The sequence below is a fragment of the Chenopodium quinoa genome, unplaced genomic scaffold (genome assembly GCF_001683475.1).
Source record: "Chenopodium quinoa cultivar QQ74 unplaced genomic scaffold, ASM168347v1, whole genome shotgun sequence".
Lineage (NCBI taxonomy): Eukaryota > Viridiplantae > Streptophyta > Magnoliopsida > Caryophyllales > Amaranthaceae > Chenopodium > Chenopodium quinoa.
The window spans coordinates 2,900,279-2,914,090 of record NW_018744239.1 but is presented as its reverse complement, the minus strand read 5'-3'; the positions used below and the strand labels follow the sequence as shown (position 1 = coordinate 2,914,090).

Genomic DNA, 13,812 nt, shown 5'->3' with positions numbered 1-13,812 from the left:
CTTATTAGCTTTACAGGCCTTGCCTTAATCAATTTTGAACCACTGAGCCCAATGTCGATTATTTACTTCGTATTTCACTGAGTACTCGTTTCACACCCTTGACACTCTGATATGAATATGAAAATTTAAGCACTTTTATTTGCGCTAAAATCATGGGAATTCATACAAGATAGCAGAGTCAGACACTTAAACACGTATTCATATTTGACAAGGATACCTAAATCCAAGGTATATAGATCCAAGCCTATACGAATAGGCTCGGAACAACCCGGACCACCATCCATAGATTCAATTATCTGCCATACAAGTGTCACTTGTATAGCCAAATACAAAAACATGCACAAATCCAGAATTTCATCATCAAATATATAAATCTTGTATGACCGTAAATATAGACAACAACAATACCACCCATTACTTTACACTGTCTACTGAAATTTTATCAATCAGAAAAATGGAAGCAATTCTTACCACCAAAATTCCTCTATCATTCTCTTCTTCCTCCTCTACCTCATCAAACACACCTTCACTTTCTCTCTCCTCACTCTCAAGCCTTTCCAAAACCACCAAAAAATTGAGTAACACCCTTATTTTTAAGGGTACCCAACATTGTAATTACCCTTCTTCCCTTAAAATTTGTGCAATGTCACAAACTGCCCCTGCTTCTGTAGAACCCTCAACCATTCCTACTGAGATGAAAGCTTGGATTTATGAGGATTATGGCGGTGTTGATGTCCTTAATTTTGGATCTAATGTTAAAGTTCCTGAATTACAGGATGATCAAGTTTTAATTAAGGTTGCTGCTGCTGCTTTAAATCCTGTTGATTTTAAGAGAAGGCTTGGCAAGTTTAAGGCCTCTGATTCACCTCTTCCTGTAAGCCTATTTTCTTTCCTTAGCTCTGTTGTATTGTTGTTATTGTTGTTTGTAATTCCTCAATTCGGGTTTATTTAATTTATTGTCGCGTTGCTAGTTTAAATTACATTATCAATGTGACTTGTAACTTACCTATATTATTGCTAGTTGTATATTGCCTTGTACTACCTAAAATATTGAATGTTGAGACTTACCTAGTAATGGGATTTATACTAGATTTTTGTTGTTAGCTACTTGTGATATTTACATAGTTATAGTCACTAGTTATTAGTAATGTGTTTCTCTTCCGAGGTTTTAAATTAAATTGGAACGATACAAAGAAGATTAACATGACACAAGTGCAAGGAAATCGAGGGATGATGCTCTGGTGAAGTAGTAAATGTCTTATTGTGGCTTTACATGAGTGTACCACTTCTTGGTTGTTACTTTGTAAACTTTTAAGCCATTGAATGCATTATCAATAACAAATAACCTACTTATCTATTAGCATGATTTGCTGATAAAATTTGAACAAGTGTTAAATGTTCTTAGGTTTTAGGACATAGAACTATTAATTATAAAAGTAGCAAACTTAAAAAAAATTAGGTGCATAGTCTTGCAAAGCTAATATCTGGTTGATTTGGTCATAAACTTATACTGACTAATTACATTGCTTTTACCGAGGTGATATTAACTCTAGCAAGTTTAACTGTTGACACAAGATTATACATGGAAGTTGCACATATTGATAGCTACATAGAACTGGTTTGATCATTTTCAAACATTTCGAAATTGTCAAAGAAACTTATGCAATGAGTCAGTTTATATGGATTGAACAACAATTCTTTTAACTGTATAACAAGTCTCTGTTCTGTTATCATTGTATCTGTATTTGTGTGACATATACTCAATTCAAGAAGCGCAAAGGCTCACTCTACGCAGTGTATGCCATGTAGTCATACAGTTAGGCAATGTTATCAAGCTCACATGTGTACATACTTGTGAGAAATATATTGATTCAATTCACGATTCCTAAGGAAATATAGCAGTCGTAGATGGTAATATAAGCTGGAACCCTATGATTTGATGGTGATGAAATGCTAAGTACTAAAACACTTAATGTAATCGATGTGTAGCAATCGAGATTACTCTATACATTAAATGTCATGCTTGGATTTAGCAACTAAAAAAGAATGGAAATTTTAGTTCAGACTGTCCCAGGCTATGATGTTGCTGGCGTGGTAGTAAAAGTTGGTAGTCAAGTGAAAGAATTCAAGGTAGGGGATGAAGTTTACGGAGACATCAGTGAGAAAGCACTTGATGGTCCCAAGCAATTTGGGTCATTGGCAGAATATACAGCCGTGGAGGAAAAATTATTGGCTTTAAAGCCTAAAAATATCGACTTTGTACAAGCTGCTGGTCTCCCGTTAGCTGTAGAGACAGCCTATGAAGGTCTCGAAAGGGCTGGGATGTCTCCTGGAAAATCGGTTCTTGTTCTAGGTGGGGCAGGTGGTGTTGGATCTCTTGTAATCCAGGTATGTTACATCTATTACTCCGAGAATATACCCTAATGTCTAGTGTAGAATCTGTGTTGGATAAAGAGATGATTTGATATTTCCTTTTTGGATTGATTTTGGGGCAGCTTGCGAAGCAAGTATTTGGTGCCTCTAAAGTTGCAGCCACTGCTAGTACCGGGAAAATCGAATTTTTGAAGAGTCTTGGTGTTGATCTTGCTATTGATTACACCAAGGAGAAGTTTGAGGACCTTCCAGAAAAGTTTGATGTTGTGTATGACGCAGTTGGTAAGTTTATGCTTTAATTAGAACCTCTGTTATCTCTGCTGATAAAATTTTTGACAGGAAATTATCAGTTATGACGCCCTTAAATTAGCAACATTTAGGATTAGTTTAACTATTACAGTATAAAGTTATCATCTCTGAGAAGAGTTGATGAATTCCCACCGAGGATCTTGTAAATAAGTTCCCTCGCAACAAAAGTATATCATCATCTACTTAAGCGCTGATATTTAATGCCAAAATCAGTCTTAATCAGCAACAGCATGTAGCCAAAAAAAAAATGCTAAAATAGTTCAAATCAATTTTGATTGGTAAAAACTGAGTTTGAAAATTAAAAAGGGAAGAAAAAGGAAATCAGTTCAGTAATTTTCAGGTATAAAGGACCTTATTCAAGGCCTGAATAATTGCAGTTAAGAATGATGCAGATTCTGCTTCTTCGTTTAAAAACATCCATAGTTAAATGCTTTGAAACATTTCTCCATTAAAAAGGCTTCTTGTATTGGGGTTTTTTGTGATATCAGCTCTTATAGCTTTTAGTATAGTAAAATTATATCCATCCAAACTGTACCAGTTTCCAAAGTAATGCAAAATAATGAACATCTTTTGCATCACTAGTCAGTTTTGTAATTCCTTGAAATAGCCTTTCCCACTCATTAATTTTGTTTCAACTTTCATGAACAACAGGGGAAGGCGAGAGGAATGTAAAAGCAGTGAAAGAAGGGGGAAGTGTGGTGGTCTTAACTGGTGCTGTTACACCACCAGGGTTCAGATTCGTGGTGACATCCAATGGAGAAGTACTGAAGAAGCTAAATCCATACCTCGAGAGTGGGAAGGTGAAGCCAATAGTTGATCCTAAGGGCCCCTTCACATTTGACAAGGTTGTTGAAGCCTTCACTTACCTTGAAACTAATCGCGCTACTGGAAAAGTAGTCATCCATCCCATTACCTGAGTTCAAAGTTTCAAGTTCTAACAGTATGATCTGTATCTAGATTCAGTAGTGCTCAGGTGGATCTTGTTGAAATTTGTGATCAGGGAAACATGTTACTATAACTATGAGGAATGAGTGTCAATCTCATCTTGGGGTTCGGTTTGGTCATATTCATATGCGAATTCTTGGTGTTTAAAATTTGTTGCTTCATCTTTGCCTTCAGCTCTTTCCAATTAATGTTCTTGGGTGTGTACAGTTATTCAGATGGTATACTTCAAGAAGAGAGGGGGGAAGGGTGAATTGTAGTATGTTCTCTAGCGCCTACTTTTCGCAAAATATAAAACTGAAAACTTAAACAAACCTAAAAGGTGCATAGTAGATTTTACGAGGCCCAACCAGAAGTAAAGCATACTGTTACTTAAGAGATGTAAATGTATAGTACATTCAAGTTAGACTACAAAGCCAAAAAATGTGCATACATGAAAAGGCAATCAAAGTTCATTCTATACAAAATAAACGATGAGATCAAATTACCTGAGGATCAAAAACTCAAATGGCTTGCCTTCTATTCCTCATCCTCGTCCGTGTCATGCCACATGACAGGTCCTTCCCAATCAATTTGAGAAACAACTGATCCATTTCCAGATCCATCAACAGATGCAGTGATATAAGCACCATAAAATTCAATTTTACAAGTTAAAGAGCTCCTTGGAAGCCTGAACAATCTCCTACAGAACATATATTTGGTCCAAAGTTTATAACTTCCGCCCTTGTCATAGTCATCATAGTTGGCATCACTAGAAATGTAAAGCGTTTCCAAAACATTTGCATTACTTAGAATATATTTTACCAACTTGATATCATTGTCTTCCCCTATAAGTTTAACCTCTGATATATCTATTTTCTTGAGCCTACTTAACAAATGGGTAGATATTGGAGCATCCCAAATCACATGTTCCTCAGAAACAATCAAGCTAAGATGCGTGAGATTATGAAAGTCGAACCATACATTCGCATCTATAGCATTAAGGCTATTGAATAGAGCAAGATTATCCACTAAATGAATGGACTTAACACTCGAAATCCCACGAAGAAACTCCGGTAGAAGAGTAAGATCAGTTCCATCCTCAAAAATCTGAGTCCAAAACCCAATAGTTGCCTTTTGTAACACTCTTGGTTTACTAACAAAACTATATAATGCAACGCAACGGTTAATCTCAATGTCCTCCAACAATGGTGCATCAATCACAAATTTGCTAGCACGCGATGATCCATTCATTAGGATAGTCAATGACTTGAGATTGTGAGCTGATATCTCTATTGTTTCATCCTCCATCAATTCAAATGCAACTAACAAACTCTCTAACAACGGGCAAGACTTAAACAATGTTTTCAAAACCCGAGGATCGAAACGAAGGCGCATAACAATCTTGTTCAAATTAGAGAGGTTAATATCACCAATTGGCAATTTACAGTAAAGATTTCCCAATAATTCAAGCTGTACAAGTGATTGGGTTTCAAAAATAATAGGCGGTAAAGTAATAAAATGGCCAGTAAATCCAAAGTCGAAGCATACCTTGAAGTTTACTGGATTTCGGGCGCAAATAAGAGGGACCCATGAATCCAGAAGAGTGGAGCAAAGAAGAAACTCATTGTTGGTTAAAGGAGAATGACGGAAGGAAAGATTGAAGGTGTGAATATGAGGGGAGGTGAGTTGGTTGAGAATGTGGTTGGTGTTGGTGAAAAAGTGGGGGAATTTGAAGTATGGGGGGCGGCAACCGTCGAAGAAGAGGTGGGTGCGGTGGGTCCAAAGGCGGAGCCAACGGCGGGATAAGGTGGAAGCGGCGGCGGCGGAGTTGAGGGGGAGGAGAGAGAGGATTTCAAACAAAAGGGTGTCTGGGAGTGAGCTTAATCTGTCTATTTCTGAAGGATTATGGTTCAATTTTGATCTCTGTTTTTTGGGGGAATTGGAATTTGAGAGAGTTTCTGCCATTTTTGTGGGGATGATGCTTTTGGTTTAGGTTTTGGGTTTAATTAGAGGAGACTTCATTCATGGAGTTAAATGGTTGTAGACTTGTAGGGGAGGTCCTAGAATGCACACATCTACGAAGTATTAAGTATTCCTAAAATAATATGTCATTCTAACATTAAAAATAAATTAAATAATCTATTCATTTTCTATGAAGAATGTCATCTTTATTTTATTTTATTTTATTTTATTTTAAACCTATACTATACATTTTTCTAATAAAAAAAATTACCATTTTTTTTTACACAAATGATAAAACTTTATTTTATGCATAATAATTAAAATTAATAAAAAGATGCAACGCACGAGTCTAATCTAGTAAATTTACATTTCGTGATTCATTCAAATTTCAAATTTTAGTGACCCTAACCTACTTACCAGAAGGGGTGTGTATAAATAGACCTGGATTGAAATCGGATTATAATAAGTCGAAACGGGTAGGACTGGAATTTTGTATGATCTAATATAAGTATGAAACTTGGGGCTATGTTTCACTCTTGGAACCGCAAGTTAAGTTTCTATTAGTATTTGATGTCATAATTTAACAGCTACCAACCAACATTGACACTTTTGTTAGAAAGCAGATCGTGTTCCTATTAGGGAACACCTCTTGTTATGATCCGTCTCTCATGGGAAGACCGAGTTTTTAGGGTTTTTTTTTTTTTTTTTTTTTTTTTTTTTTTTTTTTGGTGTGAAAGAGAGGCAATGCCTCGAGAAAGAAAACACAAAAATAACAAAACTAAGACGGAACAAGCCGTGGCAAACCCACCCCTACAACATCATCAGTTTTTTACGAATGTTAGCAATCTACGAGGAGTTTGTTGTTGATTCATTTTGCATTTGATCATAAAAAAGGAATATATGTTAGTTAGCACATAGAATTTCATAACAATTGGTTTGAATTATGCAAAAGTTCCATGTGCTCGAATCAAAAATATGAATTCTATGTATAAGGAGAGAGTTAATCAACATAGAAATCCTAAAATTTTTGGCAATTTAAATCAGACTAGATCAATTGTTCTTAATCTCATTCGTTTATTGTCATATATTATTAATTTCGTATTTAATACATATTGAGGCAAATCTAATAAGATTTCGTTTGATAATATTTTATCCTATATGATGGACAATAAAGACGAAAGTTTAGTCAAGTCAAGCAATCAAATAGACTAAACCAGAAATATTTAGATATGAACATCTTATTTAAGATAAAGAGAACAAAGCCGTGGTAAAGATCATGACACAAAGGACAATGACAAGTTGATTATCCTCTTCCATGGTAGGTTAACATCCATGATCGACTTGCATAATTGCATTCGTGGTTGATAAAAAGCTTTAGCTTTATTTGAAGTCGTGTTAGATACTTGAACAAATCTTTGTGTATGAATTTTAATTTGACATCCATTGTGTAACTTAGATTTACCATGCGCATGAGGTTAATTAATTTTGTTGAATATTACAGGGTTTAGGAAAATTACACTTGCAATTAATATAATATTTAGGTATAGGATGAATAAGCAAGCAAAATAATGCTAACATATAAACTATTTATAACTCAATACAAGGTGGTTGTTGTTTAGAGAGCCACAAGGGCGAGGGTGAGAATCGATCTCAGGATCTCCTGGAATCGAGAAGGAATCCCTAGCCACTAGACCTATCCCTCACTCTCTCAATACAATGTTTGTCGATAGCCCCATAATTGATAGATTAAATATTCATAGAGATTCACTCCCTATTTAAACATTATGGAAATTAAAATATTTGTCACATTGGAAATTAAACTAAAAAAAATCATGCATGCATGGAGTACTTGATTGCATAGCTATAAAGTGATTAAAGTCTATTGTGTTTCATCCAATTCACCGCCCTTTGGGCTAATCCAGATCCGGGATTAATTCTGAATGGTTACGTTCCAATCCCCTCTCAATTGTTGTAGCAGGGGATCGCACACGAGTCTCCCTACCAAGTTTAGTCCCAATCACCACTACACCAACAATCAATTGGTAGATAATCTTGATTATTCCTTTTGTTCTCACTACTACAAAATGAGTAAAATTTCGACGCTTAAGCCTTGACGCCGAGGCAACAGCGCAAGTGGGTAAATATCATATGCGTGTTTTCTCGACGCTTTTGTGGGTTCGGCATTAATTTTTGACGTGAAAAAGCGTCGAGAATGTTAGCATGTGCCACGCACAAGATTGTAATTAGCTCAACCCACTATTTCAGGTTTAGTTTAGGAATATTAAAACCGCCCAAAGCAAAACACGAAACCCCTCTCATTTCTCAGTTCTCAACCCTAACTATTCATCTCTATTTCATCCAGATCCAAAATTCTGCAATGAGGTTTAGAACGTCATGAATTTCAAACTCGGATCTTGGTTCTCCTTGCACTGCTCATATGCTTGCTGAATTTCTCTATTCGCCTTCAATGGTTTTCCATTTTATCCCTTTCTTTGCCGATAATATTGAGGTACCTTGTTTCTTTTTTCGCTTCAATTCTTGTTTTGTCGAATTTGAGTCCTTTAGATTGTTTTTAGAAGTAATTTCACGAAATTAGTGTCAGATATGAGTTTGATTCATGAGCGATAGATATTTTAGGGTTTCTTTTTGTTTTACTATTTGAATAAAATTCTGAATAAATAGCCTTTTTTGTTCTTTGTATGAATGAAGGACGATTTCAAGCTCTTTAATTAATCTTGTACAGTTTTAATTTATTAATTGGGATTCTGTTTTGCAGTTTTTAAGTATGAGTATAGAAATTGCATAAATTGGTTTTGGATTTTTTGGGGTTCGATTTAATTGAGTACTAGGGGTACTATAGTGGCGCTTATATGTGCTTAGATAATCAATAAAACAAGAAAATTGCTTGCATTTCAGCATTCAATGAATGTAATTCATGGAGAGAGAGAGAGTGAGAAAGGTTACTGGTAAGTAGTGCCGTGGGTAGTGAGGACGGGGGGGGGGGGGGAATTTATTCCTGGCATAAAAGCGCTATAATTGTTCTTCTAGTGTACCTTGTTGAAGTCAGCGGCGGAGCCAGGATTTATAATTCGGGGGGACAAATTTTGGAGGTTAAAGTTTCGGCAAAAATCTCAAGAAAAAAATTGATCACCTAAATTGTTTAATATTTATTTGAAATCACATATGCCAATTATTTCTATATGGCAAAAGAGGAATAAAAATTTTTTATTGTATATTAAGAAAATTATCCAACAAAAATGAATAAATTTATGTTTGTAAATCCCGTTATGTAATCACATAATTGATATATACGAATTAATTACCTTATCATAAAGTCAAATAATTATCGTTAGAACAAATTGATGGTAGATATGAAGGGTCTGGGTTTGAGTTACATTCGAAAAAATAAACTCAACTTTCTCAAATCAATCATATTATTACATATGTATTTCGTATGTATTAATAAAAGTTAAAACACAGTTACAAACAATTAATTAATAGTAATCTATTTATTAGAAATGTAAAAAAATAGAGTTTAAGCACATAATAAAATTAAAAATCCTAAAACAAGAAATAGGAAATGAAAAATAAAATTAAAAAGACTATTGAAAATTAGAGTAATCAAAAAACAAGTAGGGGAAAAAAAACAAAAAAGCTGAAAAATAGTAGAGTAGGGAATCGAACCTAAGACCAAGGCACAGCCTTACTAAGGACTCAACCACCAAACCATATTCAATATTGTGATATTTACTGTAAGTATATGATATTTATAGCCTTTTACTGTATTTTCTTGATTTTTTTTTTTTTAAAAAAAAAAACTTTTTTTTCGAAAATGGGGGGACAACTGTCCCCCCTTGTTCTAATGTGGCTCCGCCAATGGTTGAAGTAGATTAATTTGCTATTAATTAAATTGTCTTAATATTGATGTCTCATCAAAAAGATTGTTTTTTTCATTGAATATAGGAATTCTTTTGTTATTGAGGTTTTCGTAAAAAGTGAAAAACGATACCTAAATTGAAGATTATGGATTAGGTTTTATATTTAATCAGATTATGGCATATTTTGCTGACATTTTGTTGAATGCGGGAACTTTTTCATTCCAACTTTGATAGAGATGCTATAAAGGGCTCTTGAATCTTCTAAAGGTATTTCATTGGCAAATGGGCTAAGAGTTTTTTTTTGGGAACTTTATACATTCAACTATTTCTCTGAATTAATTAAAGGAAAAATTGCCCAGAATAATCCGACCTTTGCCTCGTCCGCCCAAAATAATTCCACCTTTCGATTATTTTTCAATAATCCGACCTTTATACCCAATCTGCTCTTAATGGACCCAAGTGACCGGTTAACTGATAAATAAGTAATTTTATTGAATTTTTGATTTAAAATTTATGTGTCACTATATAATTTGTCTAAACTTTTAAATTAAAAAAAATTATAAAAAAAATTGCAGCCACCCAGTCACTCCCTCCCTCAATCCCAGCCACCGTGAGATTGAAGGAGAAACTGTGACATTGGAGTAGCAACCGTGACATCGAAGCTCGGTTACCGTCGTCGCTATTGTGGGTAGTCTGGGCGACTGAAATTGGGGCAGGGGAAGGTGAGGGAGGCCGAAATAGTTGCCATGGGTTCTTCAAATTGAGCCAAAATTGGCTGAAATTAGGGCTGCTAGAGGTTCATTCATGGCGGCAGATTGCTGCAGTTTGAATTGCAGTGGATGAGCGGTTTTTGGTGCAGTTGTGATTGGTGGTTGCTGCTGCAATTGCGGGCTTGTGAATTGGAGATGGCTAGTGGTTGTATACACGGTATGAGTGAGGTGGTCTGGTGGTGTAATGTGGAAAGTTGTGGATTGTGGTATCGGGGTGTGTGGCTGGTGCGAGGTGAGGCTATGGGTGAGAGATGGTTAGGGCTACTTGCGGTGGCCGGAATTGGCGGCGTTGTGGCTGGTCGCTGCTGTGTTGAATGAGGAACAGGGGAAGCAAGGGTGTGGCGTGTTTGGTTGGCAAAAGGGGTTGGTGATTCAAGGGAGAATGGTCAGGCGAGCGCGGCTCCGGTGTCGGCTTCGGCGTTAGGTTAGGGGTCTGGGTGACCGGAGCGACGAGGCAGCTCAAGGAAGCTAGGCAGGGAAAGGGAATTTAATTTTTTTTTAAAAAAAAAATCTTTAAGAAACTTTAACTTTTCTAATATTTATTTTTATTTTTATTTTTTTTTGAAAAATCACGAACCGACACGTGTCAATTAACTTGTTATAGCAAGTTGCATGACCGGTTAGGACCATTTTGAGCAGATTGATATCAAAGGTCGGATTATTTAAAAATAATCGAAAGGTGGGATTATTTTGGGCGGATGAGGTAAAGGTCGGATTATTCTGGGCAATTTTTCCTTAATTAAATTAGTGTAATGGTTTTGCTTTTGCTACATAGCTTATTGAACTTAATAGGTAATTAGGGAGTAGTAATAAGTGGATGTCTACTAATCCATTGTATGTACTTGACTTGCTTAAGTAAGAAAATTCGACAAATATTATACCTAGAATTGATTTTCCATGTAAGAAGGGTTAGTGCACCGTGCCCCTATGGCTGCTCCAAAGCCAGTGATATATCTATTATATTTTAACTACCGTTTTCTATTGAGTTGTGCAATTTCTGTCTTCTTTTTAAGGTTTTATAAAATGTGTTAACTCTTGTTGCAAGCTTGTCATCTTTAGACTTCAAAACGGAAGAGGTATTTGTTTTATCCTTATATATTCGTTCATTTTAGAAGAATGAACAACGATACTTTGGGTTTAATCACACCACTTGTTATTTTATTTCCATTACATAGCTGGGTGCAATTTTTAGTGTCAGGATGGTGGTGGTACGGATAAAGCACCTACATCAAAACACAAGCCCATGATAAAACAGGTATAAAAACTTGGACCTGACTATGTCAACAGGATTCTAATATAAGTTTCTTATCCCTTTTCAGTTCATTTATCCATTTGAAATAGACTGACATAAATAGATTGGTTAGTAAGCATACTAAGTACTAGGTAATTGAATCTATTATCATATATGGTGACTTTATTGCAAATTTTGTTTGATGGACAGAGCATTTGGTCTGTAGTTGACAGTGAAAAGCAAATTAATCTTGGAAAGATTCTACCTATTAGTTTATGGAGTATATTAGGCACTTCAACTTAATCTTTTTGACAGCGACTTCAACCTAATCAAAATGAAATAAGACAATATTTAACATGTTTAGAGGATCCATGGACTTTGTGATTTTGATTCTATGTAATATTTGGATAGGAGGTGCTACTAACTCTTGTTGGGGAAGTTAATCAAGTGGCCCCTGTGATGAAGAAGAAATTTAGTCTTAAATAGAGAGTTAGAAGACCCCGGGATTGAACAGACGAGCTTGCTGAGTCTGAAATAATACTGATTATCCTCTCTAAAGAAATTCGTCATCAATGAGGTCTGCTGCTCTCTTTTACACATGTTTGTTTTCTCACATGTCTTTGTTTCCCTGTTATTCTGCCTGAAAATCTGAAATCGAGGCCCTTATGGTGCTTCAGTGTAAGATATTTTAAGAAATTTATTGAATCAGATTTGATACATTTATACTTAAGTCGTTGCTTAGCAGACTAATCTGATTTCAATATGTGTTTGATCTTTCATATAATCAAGTTCACTCTTGAGTTCTTGTATGCTTAAAGCTTATTTACAATTGGTGAATGAAATGGCTATTTTAAGTTGTTAATAATCTGATAGGATTATTGTGCTTCAAACGCATCTGAATGCACACAAATTATATCTGATGTGTTAGTATATTCTGGTATTAATTCAATTCATGTTTTAATCAAATTGGTAGAATTTTGGTTCTATCTGATGGGTTTTTGTATCTAGTTGATCTGTAATTGTTACATCCTGTGAAAAAGTTAGGGATTCTAAAGGGTGTTAATGTTGTTGCTAGAAGGGTTTGTAATACTGAATCTGAAAATTCTAATTGGATCAATGAACAGGGAGTTAGTAGTAGTGGTAGTAGTGTAGGTGGGAGGCTTATGAAAAAGTTAGGTGGCGGGGTTAGATCGAATGGGGCGAGGGTTAAGGAATTCAGTTCTAGGGGAGTGGATAATGATGGTACCTACCTTTTTGTGGTGGCAATGGGGAAGAAAGTGGTGTTCATTGAGCTGAATTCAGGCAGTAGTAAGCATGATCGAGAGGTCGATGGGAAACGTGGGTTGTTCGTGGTTTTGAAGGAAATGTCGTGTATTGATGGTGTGAAGAGTATGGCTTGGCTTGATGATTCATTGATTTTAGGGACTGATAATGCTTATAGTTTGATGTCCTGTATTACAGGGCATGTTGATTTGATATTTTCACAGGCTGTAACGATTGCAGATCCATGCAGATCAATTGCTGAGTTGGTGGTACCCTGGTATTTGGTAATTCTGGTATTTGATTGCAGATCAACTAGATACAAAAACCCATCTGGTAATTCTGGTATTTACAATTCATGTTGTTTTGCCTGACACGGCTGCTATTCCATTCCTTATCTCAAATTGTTGTCAAAAGATAAGAAGGTGCTTCTACTAGTTGATAATGCGGGCATTGTAGTGGATAATCATGGACAGCCCGTTGGTGGTACCCTGGTATTTGGTTGTGCTCCTCGTTCGATTGCTGAGTTATCTTCGTATGTGGTGATTGCTAGTAATGGAAAGATGGAATTATAAGCTTGTGTGTGTGTGTGTGTGTAACTGTGTAAGTGTGTGTGTATAAGCCTATATTGTGTAATGTACTAATTTATACTTTGTATTTTTTTTTTTTTGAAGATTGGAATAAGCAATGTAGCTGCAACAAGAGAATAGACCGGGACACTTGAGCATCAAAACAAGCGACTACATCATCTATAACGCCATCATCTATCTATTTTGGTTATTAGTCTTAATTATATTAGTGATGTATTTATTTAGGGACAAGCTACTATAATATGCGACGTTTTTTTTAATTAATTGTGTTGATGTTTTCGTTTATAAATTTGGTAATTTAATCAATAACGTACTCTTATTATTGTTGATTAATTATTGATTTTTTTTATCTGATCTAGTTATAAGAATATTTGTTTACTTTAATTTAAATGTTATTAATTTAATTTATGATAAATTTAAATAACTATAATGTATGTATGATGGTAATAATTTAATAAAAGGAAAAAAATATAATTAAAAAAAGCTTAAAAAAAATTTCTAGACGCCTTTTAATG

At 35.2% G+C, this 13,812-nt stretch overlaps 2 protein-coding genes and 1 long non-coding RNA gene across 5 annotated transcripts; 2 read left to right on the top strand and 1 right to left on the bottom strand.

Moving 5' to 3' along the window:
• Window positions 1-389: 389 nt before the first annotated feature.
• LOC110694161 (2-methylene-furan-3-one reductase-like) lies at window positions 390-3,776 on the top strand. Its single transcript, XM_021871335.1, has 4 exons — window positions 390-874; window positions 2,065-2,388; window positions 2,496-2,655; window positions 3,334-3,776. The coding sequence occupies exons 1-4, from the start codon at window positions 455-457 to the stop codon at window positions 3,597-3,599; spliced, it is 1,170 nt and encodes a 389-aa protein (XP_021727027.1). The 5' UTR covers window positions 390-454; the 3' UTR covers window positions 3,600-3,776.
• A 367-nt stretch (window positions 3,777-4,143) lies between these two features.
• LOC110694606 (F-box/LRR-repeat protein 13-like) lies at window positions 4,144-5,571 on the bottom strand. The gene has a single exon (XM_021871773.1). The coding sequence runs from the start codon at window positions 5,569-5,571 to the stop codon at window positions 4,144-4,146; it is 1,428 nt and encodes a 475-aa protein (XP_021727465.1).
• A 2,277-nt stretch (window positions 5,572-7,848) lies between these two features.
• LOC110694160 lies at window positions 7,849-13,596 on the top strand. Of its 3 annotated transcripts, none has more exons than XR_002505776.1 (4): window positions 7,849-8,077; window positions 11,409-11,471; window positions 11,859-12,024; window positions 13,382-13,596. It is a non-coding gene; the product is annotated as an uncharacterized LOC110694160 (long non-coding RNA). The 3 variants fall into 3 exon arrangements; XR_002505777.1 differs by having other exon boundaries at window positions 11,392-11,471; XR_002505775.1 differs by lacking the exon at window positions 7,849-8,077 and having other exon boundaries at window positions 9,159-11,471.
• The last annotated feature ends 216 nt before the right edge of the window (window positions 13,597-13,812 follow it).